The sequence below is a fragment of the Patagioenas fasciata genome, chromosome 1 (genome assembly GCF_037038585.1).
Source record: "Patagioenas fasciata isolate bPatFas1 chromosome 1, bPatFas1.hap1, whole genome shotgun sequence".
In the NCBI taxonomy this organism is placed as follows: domain Eukaryota; kingdom Metazoa; phylum Chordata; class Aves; order Columbiformes; family Columbidae; genus Patagioenas; species Patagioenas fasciata.
In genome coordinates this window covers 158,520,326-158,535,851 of record NC_092520.1, presented here as the reverse complement: position 1 = coordinate 158,535,851, position 15,526 = coordinate 158,520,326, and the positions used below count along the sequence as shown (strand labels likewise).

Here is a 15,526-nt window from a genome sequence, read left to right as displayed (position 1 = left end):
GGCTGTGGAGTCTCCTCTGGAGACATTCAAAACCCGCCTGGACACATCCCTGTGCAACTGGCTCTGGGTGACCCTGCTTTAGCAGGTGGGTTGGACGGGATGATCTCCAGAGGTCCTTTCCAACCCCAACCATTCTGTGATTCTGTGAAATTGCAGGCAGATTGTTTGGCCAGGGCCCCATGGGGATGGCAGTGGCTGAGCCTGTGAACAGGCTGCTACCGCCTCAGGATACTTTTTCTCCAGGATACTTTTCTCCTGACTAGTAGTGAGTTTTTGGCGGAAGGCTGGGAGGTCATTGAGTAAGCATTTTGGTCCTTCAAAAATATGGTAGTGCATCCTAAATGAAAACAAATCCGCAAAGTGTAGTGCATTGCAAGGGAGGTCTTAACTGCAGCATGGGGAAAATAAAGTTTCTCTTGTTGTAGTGAAACCAACTCATTTCGCAGAGAAACGGGGTATAGTAATAAAGATCATAGACAAGTACAAGCAGACCTTTAGTCTTCACCTCTGAAGGCTTCTATAGATTCAGTCTGGAGTCTGTCCTTCAGTGCGCAATAGCACAATGGCCGTGAGATACTCCAAGCACCGTACCTCTTCTGCCATGAGCAGGGAGGGGATGATGTCAGACTGAATCCAGATTTCCTAACTTTGAGGTCACAGTTATGCCCTAAGACAGGTAGCAGAGAGAGTCTGAGGGTGGTAGAATGCATTTGAGCTCATGGGTGTTTGTTTGTGTGTTTGATATGTTTAGTTATCCAGCATGGTTGAATGAACATAATGATTTAGTTCGGGTGGGTCAGAGGGACTGAATAGCTAGAATGAAAATTTGAATGAGTAAGTTCTTATATTTGAATAGCTATCAAGTCTCATAACCCTTCTTTTCAAACATCTGACTACATTTTAAAATAATTAACTAATTTTTTTCTACCAGCTGTTGGCAAATGAGTTCAAATGGAGAAGTAGTAAAGGGGAGTTTGGAAGGGACGTAGGGTAGATAAGAGACTGAGAATAATGACACTCCCTCTTTCCCACTGCTTATTTTCAGCAGGACCTGCCTTCTGATTCTTGCTCTTTGAGGAGTTTCAGTGCTGGTTGTTAGATCAGTAGTAAAGCGTGTTTTGGGGATTAAAGATGCTACCAGAATAGGCAGCATCATTGAGACAGGTTGATCCCAGAGGCTTTCTGGAGAGGAGAGGACTCTGAGGTGACATGAAGCGGCCTTGTTGGTACCTGCTGTGCCATACCTGAACCTCAGCGTCTCCTGCAGTGACTCCTGTGTTAGAAGACCCTCTGAAGCAGACAGGTCCTGTGGCTATAGCAGTGGCTGGCCACAAAGCCAGCCTTCCAGATCTGTCTCAGCAAAAGTGGGAGGGGAAAGCTGTGTGTTTGGGATGCCCTTAGCAACGCCATGTGTGTGCCAACTCCTGGGTGTAAGTTGAGTGGGTTTGTCAACTGGGTGAGGGACGCAGTTACATGCTTGATGGCTCCCATTTAACTGCCTTGTAGGATCAAAACCTAGTCTGCATTTCATTTCTGACTGCTGAAAACATCCTTGCTTTTCTGATTCCTACTGAAGTTCTCGCAAAGGCAGCCTGGTAACGGAGCCCTTAGCTGGTAGCCGTCAGGGAGAGCTGTCTTGGCTTAGACCCATCACCTTTTGCTTTTAATAGAATAGCAACCAGCTCTTCCATACGGCTTGCACCCCTTAGGGATACTTTGTACACTCATATAATTCCATGCCATTTCGAGAAACAGGGACCAGCATGTTGGAACTGAAGAAATCTGCCTCAGCTTGTGACAGGTTATTATTAGTGGGAGCAGAGTCTGGCTCTTGCGGTAGCTACCACTTTCCTCTGTTGTCATGTCTGCAGAGGCAGCAGCTCCAAAAGACATAAAACTGGGAGGAAGAAAGACACCTCCTTTCTCCCCAGGTAAGGTTTTAATAATAAGAAACATCAGGTGTAAAGACTTTACGTTGAAGTTTATTATGTGTATAAATTAGATAACAGACAAGGGAATGACACTGTATCTTCAACAACTGTTTTCTGCTTTTTAAAAAACCAAAAATGATTGGAAAAGAATTAACAAAGACCTACTAGTGTCATATAAAACAGTCTATACCTCACAGGAACCATGTGGCTCCACAGAAAAAGTGATCACAGTATTATCTAGCAGTATAAAAATATTGAGCAAACAGAGCTCTGGGGAGCTTTGCATTTCTGAGGAAAGACAGATGTCAAAGCTGCATTTCTGATCCTGTAGGATTTTTGCAGGCACTCTGTAAAGCAACAACAATTCTTGGCCATTGTTTTTAGCTTTTTCTACCCTTAGTTTTTGGTGATAAAGTTAGTCTCTGAGAAGAGCTCACACCAAGCATGGGTGAGACTTTGCCTGAGCCCCCTTACAGCACACTCTGATTTCTGGGGAGAAAAGTCTCCTAATATTAGTGGCAGAGCCAAGATCACAGTACCCAGTCAGAGGGAATTTCTCTTGGGAGGACTGGGGAAGGTAGATTAGTTCATAGTGAGGGAAGGCACGAAGAGAAGGTGAAGGTTCTGCTTCTTCACATGGCAAACAAGCCCACAGCGACTGTTGTGGCCAGGAAGCCAAGTGCCAGGATCCACCGCACCAGGGGAGTGGTGGGCATCATGCCTGTGTGTCTCCTGTTTGTCTTCTCGCATTCTTTCCCAGGCGCTGCACCTAGATTGAAGAGGAAAAAAAGAAAAGGTGCGTGAGAAAGGGTTGAGACAAGAAGCTGCTGGTTGGCCATGCTTGCTCTCACCAGTGCTGGAGCAGACCCTGCTGGAGTTGTCAAGGGGAGAGTGAGGAATCCCTGAGGGAAACAGCAGCAGCAGGTTCTGCTCTCCTGGGTTGAGTGAATAAGGGAACCAGCAGATTTGACCTGGGAATCACAAAGGCTCACAACCCCTCTACCTTACGTGAGTACCACCCTCTTCCCTTGTCTCCTTACAGGCTTATAAATGCTCCGCCCAGCTCCATGAAACCCCTGGTGTATGCAGAAGAGAGCCAGATAATTAAGCTGGAATTTTAAAAGGCATTTTGTCTCCTGCTTCCAATTGATTTAATTGGTTAGGCATCTAATAACCTTAAACAGGTAGCACAACAGACAAATAATTTTCCCAGTACAACTGCAGGATGGTGTTCCTCATCCAACACCAAACTCTTCTGAAAATCCTACTTTTAAGAGTGTATTGCGAAAGGAGCAGCAAAGTTTCACAGGGAACTTTTACTGCCTTTCCCAAATAAGTTGGTTTAAGCTTTGCTGTCTGGAGATGCGCAAGACGATATTTGCTTTTCATGCTTTGCCACATAAAAATGGTGGTTCAATCCAGTATGCACTGAAAAAACATGTTATAGTTTTATAATGTGTAGGTGATAAGGGCTTTTTTATTTGGACCACATGTTATCAGGGAAACCACTCTCCTCCGTAAACATCTGAGCCTGCTCCTAACTTGATCACAGGCCTGACTTCATGAAAAGGGATTGCACTGTTCACAGCCGCTACTCGGGCTTCACCCAGTTCTAGGCCGGGACTTGGCAGCAGATGAAGCTTTTTCAGTTTTGCAGAACTGATGGGCAGCCAGGACATCTCCACTTCCCAGCTGGTTACATTTCACCATCGAGAACAACACACTATAAACCGAGTATACTTGCAGGAGTGTTTTCAGAAAAAACTTCTGGCTGGCAGGAAAATGGCCGGAGGGAGATTTAGTCCGAAAAGACAAGATGTTGGATGGGGCTGTGTGTCCAGAAGAACCTTCTGTCAGCATTACAGCACCACGGCTGATCTGTTGGACCCAAAATTGCCACCTTTGCTTCTGTGAACTCAAGGCCAGTTCTCCCTGCGGTCAAAACTCACATGGCAAATGAACCTTATGCTTGTTAAAACCTAAGAGGAGGAGAGGGGAGTCTCTTCTTGTAAAGCTACCCCATTGACATGATTTCTAGAGAACCCACATGTATCATCTATGCTGTGGTCAGGTCTAGAAGCAGCTCTGCACACACCAGTGCCTCTCCTTGCCCTGCCTACTGATGGCTGGAGAAGAGACGGGGCAAACACCTCATGCCTGTTTCTCAGTGGCTTTTGTAAAGAAGAGAGGAAAGGAAGAGAACAAAACCACAAGGGGCAATGTTAAACACCTGCACTTAGAAGTGTCTTACCGTGCTCATATGATTTATTAACGTTCCTTGTGCGAAGCTCTGCCTTCGGCTGCCAAGGATGACCATTCTCCTGACCCTTAGACACCAGCTCCTGCAGCGCCTCAAACACCTGAGGAGAGGGAACACTGTCTCATTATGAGGCCTCCTTTCACTGGACCCCTTGCCCCTGCCACAGGCACTTTAGGAACTAGAGGAAGACACAAGCCTTCAGTCCAAGTCTCCTGGCACTTTATGGACAGAACATAATCTGCCTGTGTGGTTGAGAGCATGTCTTTCAAACTCCTTGTTCACTTTACAGGTTCTCCCTGAAGCTTCCAGCTCAGGAGAAGGCTGTTGCACATCTTCTCATGGGAAGGAAAGCAAGGTACTTGTGCATCTAGTCAGCATCCACAGAGGACCTATGGGGCTGTACCACAGAGGTAGGACAAATAGGTGGTGATCCCCACTCCCAGTTTAAGCCCTCATTCACGTCTGAATAATGGCACATGAAAGAGACTGAATTCAAACTGTAGGGGAGGGAGAAGAGATGTTCACAGACAACCCTTTTATTAGGCTCCTAGATTGGACAAGCGTAGCCATCCAACTCTGACTAGCTCGCCGTAATCCATGACTTCCCGTAAGCTCCACAGCAGAAATACCAGCTGTGCCTCTCCCCTGTAGCTATTATCTTGTTTGCCAGAGGGTGTGGGCTGGCTGGTTGTTACTCACCTGTATATTTAGCAGGAATGCTTTCTTGGCCTCCTCCAAGACCCTTTTCTTAGTGGCATGATCCATCTCAAGGGCATTCATGCGGGAGCGATAGAGCTGCTTGAACTTGGTGGCATTGGACACTCCGTCAAAGGTGAAGAAAGCCAACCCTTCTCCAGTGCTGGGCAGCTGGAGGGCCTTTTGGGCAATTTTCTTCAGCACCTGCCCCCCAGACAGGTCTCCCAAATACCGAGTGTAGGCATGGGCCACCAGGAGCTCTGGGTGGTTCTTGCCTACATAGTGGAGCCTCTCAGCATACTTCTGAGTAGCCTCAGGACATGGGATCTCTTTCCTCCAGTTGCTGCCATAGAAGTACTTCAGGTCTTCCTCCAAGGCAGCTTTCCGGTGCAGCTCCGCCGGAAAATAGACGGGGGCGTAAACTGGGTTGTCCTTGTTACGTTCAATCTCTTCCTCCAGAGCAGAGTAGATGAAGTACAAGGATGCTGTAACCAGCTGAAAGAGAAGGAAGAGAATGAGTTACAGGTGCATCTGTCTGTGTTGTTCAGGTTTTGGGGACAAATCCTGCTAATGAAAGTTACCCATGGGCACACACTGTACGGGTCAGGGATATCTGTGATGTTCCTGATTTCCCATGAAGAAAACAGAGTTGCAAGGTGCAGCAGGACACCGTTTAGCCCTTTCCGTTCTGCTTGAGGCAGCATCAAGTAGGACTTAGGACCTTTCCAGCAGATATTGGTCTTACATGACCTTAAAAGCCACTGCCTTCACTATCAAGTCGAAGTTCTTGCAGCTTGATGTAATGGAAACTGGAACCCTATGAAATCATGCCTGGGCTATTCTCCTTGTTCCCTTGATCAATAGAGGGGGGATATTCCCAAAGGTATATTCTCTGGTGCATTGTTCAAATCTGAATGCTTCAATGTGTGGCTTCCCTTTGTGGGACCTTGTCAGACGATGACACACCCTGTTTATTTCCCAACATATTCATCCTGTTGGCATCCCACTGCCCTGGGAACTGAGGCACCACCGCTCTCCCCATTCAGACTTGCAAGTGGGCTTGCCTCCTCGGTTGCCCCCAGGAGACAAGCTAAGAGGGGGCTGGAAGCACAGCCTGCCTCTGAAAGCCGCCTCTGTGAGGGAGCCCTGCGAGGCCCTGTGTTCTCCTCTCTATTTTTAAACCATTGTTATTGTTGTTTTTCCCAGCTTATGCGATACTTTCTTCTATCTGCCAGCTTTTCCACGTGGCGTAAGACAATCCAGCTGTGTTCTTTCCTTCCCTGGGCATGCTCTTTTCAGAGGCTGTATGTATATTTACACCCACACCACCCCCTTCCTTGCACTGGAATCCCTTCTCAGCAGAAAAGGGTAAAACACAAGGGTATAGCAGTACAGGTGAGCCAGGATTTTTTGGGGGGGATTACACCGATGACAGGAGAGAAAGCAGTTTACTCTCAAACAAAGCAATCAGAGTTGTCGTTTGAACTTTTCCCCAATGTTCCAGTAAATAGGACTTTGATAAGCACACAGGCAGTGGCTTAGTTGTGGAAACAAATATTCCGATTCTGAGGGCCCACGTGTGAGGGTAGATACATAGGTTTGCCAAGAGAGTAAACAAAATCAGAGGGTTTTTTTTAAACAATAACCAGCTATCCAGCTTCTTAGGAAAGAAATAAATACGGGAACATTGCCTAACAAATCAAGAAAGTATAACTTGACTGGTTGTTTTCAGAGGCAGGTAGTGGTTTAATGGGAAATGTGGCTTTTGAAAACAGCCATTACTTTTTAAAACTCACGTCACATCTCACTCCCCCGATAGCATGTATGTATCTTCTAAGAAACTGAGCTGCATTTCTGAAGGCCTGAGTTTAATTTACAGTATTGCCAGCCTGTCTCAAAGTTCACTGCCTAACCAATGTCATATTTCTAACAGCACAAAGTCAGCACTTGAGATTAAATTTATGCTTGACTAAGTGTCCTTAATGTGACCTGTCAGAAATAAGTAGTCTTTTTCCTACTCCTGTGGATTTATTTGCCAAGGAACAATTCGACAACAAAGTAATTAATCCATAGGGTGAATCACTGGCTGTTATTTGCAAGCCCGTGCATCACATCCTATAGCCTCCTAGGAATTTCTGGCCTAGGTGTGTACTTTGTTTTTTACCTATGGCTTTGTTATGTGGCTCAGATCCCAGGAATCATGTATCTAGGCAGGTTAGCTGCAAACTAATATCTGCAAGTGTTTCTCTTTTGTTTTAAGTAAAGCAACAAGCTTCTACCTGTTAGTGCCAGACATGGCATGTTCATACTCAGTCTGCCTGTGAGTTGTTATTGTTCATGGTCTCAGCTCTGATATAACCCAAGTGACAACTGAAACATTGCAAAGTTCAGTGCCAGAGATGATCCCACATCCTCATTTTCTCCCTCTTCCATCATTATTTCTAGCTGTAGCTGCTTAGAGTGTTATAAACTTATTATTATCCCTCTTTTTGTCATTTCAGCCACTCAACTATTTGCGCATAGTCCCATTTCCATTAACTGTCATTGCCAATATTTAACATGCCGTAACTTATGAAGAGAAAAGCAATTGGATTAATCCCATCAACCTCTTTGTCTTTTCATCCTGTTTCAGCCTGGCTGCCTGTCCTCATATACACAGTCCCACCCCGATTTCTGCAAGAGGAGCCAGTAAGATCTTAGGGTGCTGGAGTTTGATGGAGAGCATATATTGCAGGGGAGATGCTGATCCCTGACAGCTGTAATGCAAAGCACCTCCTTCCTTGTGCCATCCTCCTCTTCCCCGCTTTAGTCCCCACGCAGCCCTGTCTGATCTAACAGTGCATTTCCCGGCAAGGAAAGCCCATCCCAAAGCAATGCTGCTACCAAGTACCTTAAACTCATGGAGTGACACCTGCCCCTTCTGGAAATTCTTCATGAACGGCGTGTTCTCCGCCTGCTCGTGCACCTCCTTGGTAGCTTCCTTCAGCAGTTCTGACAGGTCCTTGGACATGCTGGGGAAGAGCAGCAAAACAGATGTCAGTGCTGCCGCTCTCCTCTGGCAAAATGGATCTTAACTCTCCAGGAAAAAAGGGGGAGCCTGGGATGGCAGGAGAAGGAGCAGAGCGTTCCTAAAAGCCACAGGTGGGAACCAGGGAGCACCAGCCTCCCAAATGCTGTCCCAAGTGAGGAAGACTGACAGACTCCATCCAGAAGTGAAAGCAGGAGCGTGCCGTTCCCTGCAGAGCAGGAACAGGAACAGCACGCCTAAAAGCAAGGGGAGAAACACAACACTCTGCCGGCAAAAAATTTCCCTCTCGTTCCCGTCCCGCTCTCACCTTTCAGAGCAGTGTGTCTGGGATGTTTCCATGTTTCCCCACTTTCTTTGACTCCTCCGCTTCCCTGTTGTTTTTTTCTTGCTTGTGTTTTCCTCCTTCTGCTCCCAGGACAGTGGAGCTCTGAGCTGAGCAGCCCAGCTCCTGCATCCAGCTTTATAGTTCCAAGCCACGTGAGCAGCCGAACCGCTGACCTCAGTGCGAGCACAAACTTCTTGCAACACAACTGCACTTCCCTTCCCAGCCTGGCTGTCACCCTTTCCTTGCCTGCAGCCCCCAGGGACCAGAAGAAAGTCACCTGATGCCTCTTGGTAACTAAGCACAAACCAGAGGATGTCCAACAGCTTCTCTCCTTCCAGGGTGTCTGGCTCTGTAACCATTTCAGCGCAGCACCCACGGCAGGCGCCCAAGTGCTGCAGGAGATGCTGGGGGCAGTGGGGTTGGACAGGGGAGCTGGATTTACAGGGCAAGTGCCTGGGGCAGGGTGGGTAGCCTCCTCTCCTTGCACCCCAGTCTGTGGCACCCTGCCTGGGGGAGCTGATGCAGCACCTGCTCTTGCATGACTGGTGTAAACCTCCTATTTCCCATGACCTTGCACATCTTCAGAGAGTATCTCAGGTAACACAGCACCTGTGGGCCAGGGGATGGGGAGCTCAGCACTACAGATTGGGAGCATACCCCCTCCCGCCCTTCATGGCAGGGAGCACAGCAGGGAGCACAGCAGGAACCCTGGGGGATGTACCAACTGTGAGGTGATCTGGCTGCTGTGGCACATGCACACACCAGCCCTGGTCTGCAAGTGCCAGAACTGCCCTTGCACAGCGCCAGGGAATAAATCCTGTCACCTTGCACAGGGCCAGCACAGGTGTGCCAGCACACCTGTGCAGTGAAATCCCTCCCGTGCCCTCTTGTGCACGGAGAAAATACCGTCTGATTTGTGTGGCAACTGGCCCCTGCTGTTACTGCAGCTGTGTGCAGCGCGATTTAGGAGAACGGCACTCCATCTCCTGGATAGCCAGAAACCTGGGGTAGCTGGTGGACTGAAAAGATGTCACTGAGGAAGTCTGCAGAGACTTCCAAAGGCAAATAATTTCTCTGATTTGGTAAAAGAGAGTTGGGCAAGGTGCTTCTGCCAGTAGCTGGCTGCTCTGCTGTTTTATCTGGTGAAGTGGTCAATGGGGCTGCCAAGAGGTGAAGCGGGGCCCTTCATTTCCAGCTGTAGCTGTGCTGGGAGCAGGGCCAGCCTGGACAGACCGTGCATTGGCCAGCTGTGCTTTGGAAAAACACAGGTTCTGTGCTGCAGCCAAAGAGCAGGGCACTTAAAGCCACCATTCCCCTGCTGCTGTGGGTGTGAGAAAGCCCCGTGCAGGGGGTGGTAGGAAGGCAGAGCCTGGGGAGGAGGGAGAAGGGCTGTGGCATCTTCTGTCTCTCTGTCTTTCCCCTCCAGCAAGTCCACTCCATGGATTTGCTGGTGAATGTGGCTGTCCAAGCCAGACACTTTGCCTGTCTCGCTGTCCCTGCACCTACATCTGGCCACAGCTGGGCTTGGTGCTGTAGGTTAGAGAGACATCCTGGAGGAAATATGCTTCCATGCTTGTTTTTCGAGTTGGGCAGACATCTGGTGTGCGGTGCAGCGCTCAGGAAGGATTACTCAGCGTTTCCACCCTGACTCAGCCAGACTTTTCCTGTCTTGCTTTTGTCTTTTAAAGCAACAGTGCATGCTAGCAAAAGCTGTCACGTTCCACTCTTTACCCCCATGCCATCACAGACAACTTGCTGCTGGCTTGTTCGTTTTTCTGTGAGGTAAAATAAATGTTTCTTGGGATGTGTGAATCTTTAAAGCAAGTGTGACAAAGCTCCAAATATCCCCTGGGAGAGGGTTCCTGTGGAGAGCCCATGGGAGCATAGGGCTGCATGGCCAGTCCCTCCTGAAAATGTTGATGCCATTTTACCACAAATACAGCCCCAAAATGAGTACTTCCCTCTGGTACTGCTACTTATAGCTCACATTTTCTGTCCTTTTCAGCTGAATGGAACAGCCGTGAGACTGGGCCCAGGTCTCCAGAAAGGCCAAAATGCCCTGCAGCAAGATGGAAGGAGAACTGAAAGTAGGGTGTCATCATCTTTGTAGTTGCTGGCCTGAGGCATTTCTGGCTCCATCCGGTGCTTTGCAGTGAGGACTTGCATTGCTTCTGCTGTGTTGTTGCTTTGCGATGCGGGGAGGTTAATGACACCGAGTGCACCAAAGTGCTGGCAGAGATCTGTGAGGGACTGTCTGGAAACATAGAATAGTTTGAGTTGGAAGGGACCTTCAAAGGTCATCCAGTCCAACCCCCTGCCATGAGGAGGGACATCTTCAACCAGATCAGGTTGCTCAGAGCCCCATCCAGCCTGGCCTGAAATGTTTCCAGGGATGGGGCATCTACCACCTCTCTGGGCAACCTGGACCAGTGTTTCACCACCTTCATTGCAAAATATTCCTTCTTCATGTCTGGCCCGAATTTCCGCTCTTTTAGTTTAAAACTATTACCCCTTGTCCTATTTTAACAGACCCCACTAAACAGTCTGTCCCCATCTTTCTTATAGGCCCCCTCTAATCACTGAAAGGCTGCAATAAGGTCTCCCCAGAGCCTTCTCTTCTCCAGTCTGAACAACCCCAACTCTCTCAGCCTGTCCTCACAGCAGAGCTGTTCCAGCCCTCTGATCATTTCTGTGGCCTCCTCTGGCCCCTCTCCAACAGGTCCATGTCTTTCATGTGCTGAGGGCTTCAGAGCTGGACACAGGACTCCAGGTGGGGTCTCACCAGAGCGGAGCAGAGGGGCAGAATCACCTCCCTCGACCTGCTGGCCACGCTGCTTTTGATGCAACCCTTGCAAGTGATTCCCAGAGGAAGGAGGTGTGTGCTTTTAGCAGAAAGAACAAACTGGCCCTCAGAGCAACTCACTCTGGGCATGGTGGGCTACTGGAAAGCGAGGCCAGCCCGCATCTAGGTCACTGTGAGATTTTTCTTGGACCACATCAAAGTGTCAGATCTGTGGTCTCCATTGTGCCTGCCAGAAGTCTATTGTCTCTTGCTCTTCTAGCAAGCAGCAGCCAGGTGGTTCCAGAGCTGCTCACTGTGAGGGCGATGTGCATGGGCCCCAGTGAAACTGCCTGGGAGATTTCTAGCAAAAATGAATCAAGTAGCCTCAGGCGAGATATTTGTAATAGTTTCTGCTGGGCTTAAAAGCCTCTGTCTGCACAGCCCAGCCCCCGAGAAAATGCTTCATCAAGACATTGTGTAGATAAATGGTTAAAAACAACAGAAAGTAATCAAGGGGCTGGTGTTTTCATCACAGGTAGGGAAGTGGGGGATTTTATCCTCTTTATAAACTTAACAGCATGTTCTACCAATAAATCTAGAGCTAGAAACACCTAGTTACACAGGCAGTTACAGAGTGCTAAGCCAGCTCACTTAAACCCGTGTGGGAAACCGCTGTTGCACGCTGGGCTCCAGCATGCAGCTCCCGGCAGCTCGGCTCTGCTCAGCTTGGTTTAGCTGGGAGGGAAGGCACGTCTCGGTGAAAGCCAGCCTTCCTTCACTGCCTCAGAGGGGTTAATGGGCTCTCTCAGATCGTGACACAGCAAAATGCAGCTGCCTGTTTTGCACATGGAAAGCTGACTCAGTAACCAGGAATGGCTGAGTAATGGTAGGAGGAAAAAAAACCCAAACCAACAAAACCATCGGACAACAAAGAAGTTGCGATAATGGCTTAACATGACTTGCTGAAGAAGGGAGTCAGTGCTGGAGTGTAGGGGGATGTGCTGCGGGTTAATTCATGTTTAGCAAAGGGAGATTGTTTGGCCCAGCCTGGCTTGAGCAGCACAGATTGTGCTCACTGCCGTCAGCATTGAACAATCCAAACCAGATTAAAGATACAGGAGGAAAAAGGGAGTTTGGGACTGAAACACACTGGAAATCCCCCTGGGGAGCACAGGCGCTGCTGGTGTCATTTGTATTGGCCTCACTGGTACCTTTGGTAGGGCCCTATAGATGGACATGGCTGCACTGGGCAAACCCCCACGTGGGAACCCCAGAGACCGACTCTGTGGGAGACAGAAGTGCAGGCAGATTTCTTGGGCATAAATGAACCAGCATGACAAAACCAGGATGTGCAGATTACAATACATATTTTTTATACATGTATGGATATATAGATGCTGCAGTGCATGGGTGTCTCCAGCACATGGCTGTGAGCAAGGAGAGAGCTCTGGGCTGGCTGGGAATAGAGCAGGAAGGAGGAGGGAGAACGGAACAAGCACCCTGCAAGGTACGTGCCTGTTCTGTGACCAGAGACCCAGGGTCAGGCAGCGACCTAAAGCGTGAAGCAGGTCTCCAGGTTACAGGTACACTGGGCTGAATTTTTGGGGGAGAGTGCGTAGAGCCCACCACGATGCTCAGAGTCTCGATGCTGATGGGGACAGACCCTGTGACCTGCTGGGGCTCTGCCTTAGGAGCAAAAGGCACATGTGAGAGGGAACAGGGTGGAGTTAGCAAATAAAAATCCCATTTGTGCAACTGCTTCAGTCTGTGCTACCTCCTTTGTTTCGGTGCTACAACTGTGTAAAACAAAGTGTGCCCTGACTGCGAGACAGGACAAACTGTGAAAATCTGGATTTGGAAATCCCACACATGCAACAGGGAGGACCTTGCGCCACAGCTCACACCTGTTTCTAAGGGGAGGGGAGGAAATGGGGCTGGAAACCAAGTTTTGCAAAGAGAGTGAGACCCAGACCCCCCCGCCCAAGGTTTCCAAACCACCTCTGCATGGTTGCCTGTCCCTGGAGTACGGGAGACGCGTGTCCCCCTCCTGCAGGGCGCTGGGCAGTCGGTGGGCTGTGAGCAGCCGGGGCTGTTTCTGGATATTTCTCCGATTGTCCCGAGAAGTGGAACCGGGGCCAAGAGCAGCAGCTGCAATCTCAGGGAGGCGCAAAGGAAACTGCCCCTTTAACAAACATCCTCACATGGCCCCTGCTCCACCATGACTCAGCAAAACAGCCCCTCCGCCACAGCCTGAAACCTTTACTCAGCAATACTGGGCAACCCGGCGTGACCCTGACTCAGCAGGACGCCCACGCTGGGAAAAGGGCGAGTCAGCATTAGTGGGAGGCGGACTGCGGGGTTTGGGGGCTCATGCAAGAGGTGGGAGTCCCGGTGGGACGTGCAGCATCGCCGGCAGCAGCAAAACGCTCCCCCCACTCCAGCTGTGCTTCCCAGTGCTCTGCAGCTGCACGGGGGGGCAGGAAAGGGCAGAAAGGTCAGGAAATCTGGTGTCCCTGGCCACCAGTCTGCACACCTCACTGACCTGGGGACACGGAGGGCACTGTGGCCATCTGCCCTGAGAGCAGGATGGTCCCTGCTCCATATGGAGGGAATAGGGGTGTGGAAACACTGTTCTCTGGGGTGCTGGGGGGGCACCCAGCTTCACCTGTGCTGGTAGAAAACACCAAACCCGGGAGATACAGGGTGTGGGAAAGAGTTTAATTTAGAGATTGGCATGTGGGGCATGGAATTTAAGTGACTTGCCCAAGGCCATACAAGTTGTCTGTGATACAGCCTGTGTCTCCCCTTCCCCCTCCCTTTTTGTAACTCATTATCAAAGGTCACTCCAGGACAGGCAGACAGGTCTATGTTTAACCCACCGAGCTTCTATTTGTTTTTAAAGCATGACACTACCTGCTAATGAGAAGGAATAAGACAAAGAGGGGTCATCATGGGCAGATATTTCTTCAAAGCCATTAATTTAGGGGGCTCAACATTAGAGATCCCTGTGCACCACAGTGCTTATGGACCACAGCAGCTAGTGCAAAAGAGCAGGAACATCCCCCTTTTTGGGGAGGTCTTCTCTAGCATGCCTGGCACAGGGGAGCCAGGTCTGTCGGCTCTGTGTGGCCAAGACCCCCTTCCCTTGAGCAGTGCCTGGCACAGGAGGACCTCAGGGCTGTGGCTGCGGCTCTTGAATGAAATAATGATTAACAAGAGCACCAGGCAGACGTGGAATGTGGAATTTGAATTAAAGTGTTCAGCTGCTGGGTTTGGTTTGGCAGAAGCGAAAGGGACCAAAGGTGCTTGGCAGAGGGTGAGCCACCCCCTATCGCTCTGATGGAGCTGGTGGTCGATGGTATGAATTGCTGCACAAAAGGTGTCAGCGCGGGCAGGCAGATGGGCACTGCTGGCAGCAAATCACACACAACCTGGCCTTTTTTGTTTTTTTTTTTCCTATTTGGACCAAAATTGTGCAAAGGAGCTCAGAGAAATTGGCACCTATGTCCCACTGAGACTGGTCTGTTTTTTAAGGCCCTTTATTTTTGGTCAAGGAGCTAAAAATAGCACTGAAGTGCCTTGTGGCGATTTTTCTAAACAGATTTTCCTGCCGCTCTGTACTGCTGAAAGAGCCTCTCCTAAAGCTGCAGGAAAGCCGTGTCCTTGCCTTACCCCACTGTCAAATTCACCTTGTACCTGATCCACGCTTTTCTGCCGAGATCAATCAGGAAAACACAGCTCCTGGAGACTGGCACATGTGCCAGGAGGGAATTACTGATCCTCCCAGAGAAGAGCCCCCAGCCTTGCTGTTGCAGAGCAAAACACCCCCTCGCCCCCTGACCAGGGGCTCCTGGCAAGGGCCAAGGTCCAGCCCTGCAGAAACACTGCTGGAAATGGTGCTGCAGCAAACTTCTCCTGCTCCTGGGGAGCAATCCTGTCCCCCCTCACCCACTTCCATCCCTCTGACCCTGCAGGGAGGCGGAAGCGAATCTGCCTGCTTGTGCAGTCTGAACCTGCTGCAGTTCCCCTGCACCCTGACACACACAGGGGATTTTGCAAGGACAAGGGCGGATAGGGAACAGTGAGATTTTGCATGTACGCCCATGCCCCTGAGTCCCCGTCCCCTTGCTCAGGTCACTGACACAAAGCAACAGGGACGCTTGTTCACCCAACACGTGTTGGAGCTGCTGGACGCCAAGTGGAATGGATGCTCTGGGTGCCCTAAAAGCCAGGGGAGATCAGGCAAGTCAACGAAAGAGAAATCTTCTCAGGGCTACCAAACACCTTGGCATCACCCTGGTGCAAGAAGTCACCTCTGTCTGCATGGTTTGTGGAAGTATGGTCAGGAGAAACAGAAAAAAAACCCTAAACTGGCTGCCAGTGCAACTCCTTGTGTTGCACCAGTGACCATCGGCCACCTTCATTTCCTTGCTCCCAAGCATTGCAGCACCTACTTTTCCTCTCATATGTTTCCACATTTTCCTGTCCTCCTCTCTTTTTTGTC

The 15,526-nt window shown here is 49.6% G+C and overlaps 1 protein-coding gene across 1 annotated transcript; it reads right to left on the bottom strand.

Annotated features, from left to right (window-relative positions):
• Positions 1-1,962: 1,962 nt before the first annotated feature.
• Positions 1,963-8,376, bottom strand: HMOX1 (heme oxygenase 1). Its single transcript, XM_065862535.2, has 5 exons — positions 8,223-8,376; positions 7,778-7,898; positions 4,891-5,382; positions 4,183-4,291; positions 1,963-2,700 (listed from the first exon to the last, which is right to left on the bottom strand). Exons 1-5 carry the CDS (start codon positions 8,252-8,254, stop codon positions 2,564-2,566), a joined length of 891 nt encoding a protein of 296 aa, XP_065718607.1. The 5' UTR covers positions 8,255-8,376; the 3' UTR covers positions 1,963-2,563.
• Between the last annotated feature and the right edge of the window lie 7,150 nt (positions 8,377-15,526).

Excerpts from the sequence above, each read along its gene's own strand:
- HMOX1 (XM_065862535.2), bottom strand. The coding sequence starts at position 8,254 with ATGGAAACATCCCAGACACACTGCTCTGAAAG. Across the intron at positions 4,292-4,890 it reads CATTCCTGCTAAATATACAG|GTGTTTGAGGCGCTGCAGGA; the intron begins GTGAGTAACAAC and ends CCCTCTCCTCAG. Across the intron at positions 2,701-4,182 it reads TAATAAATCATATGAGCACG|GTGCAGCGCCTGGGAAAGAA; the intron begins GTAAGACACTTC and ends TCTTCAATCTAG.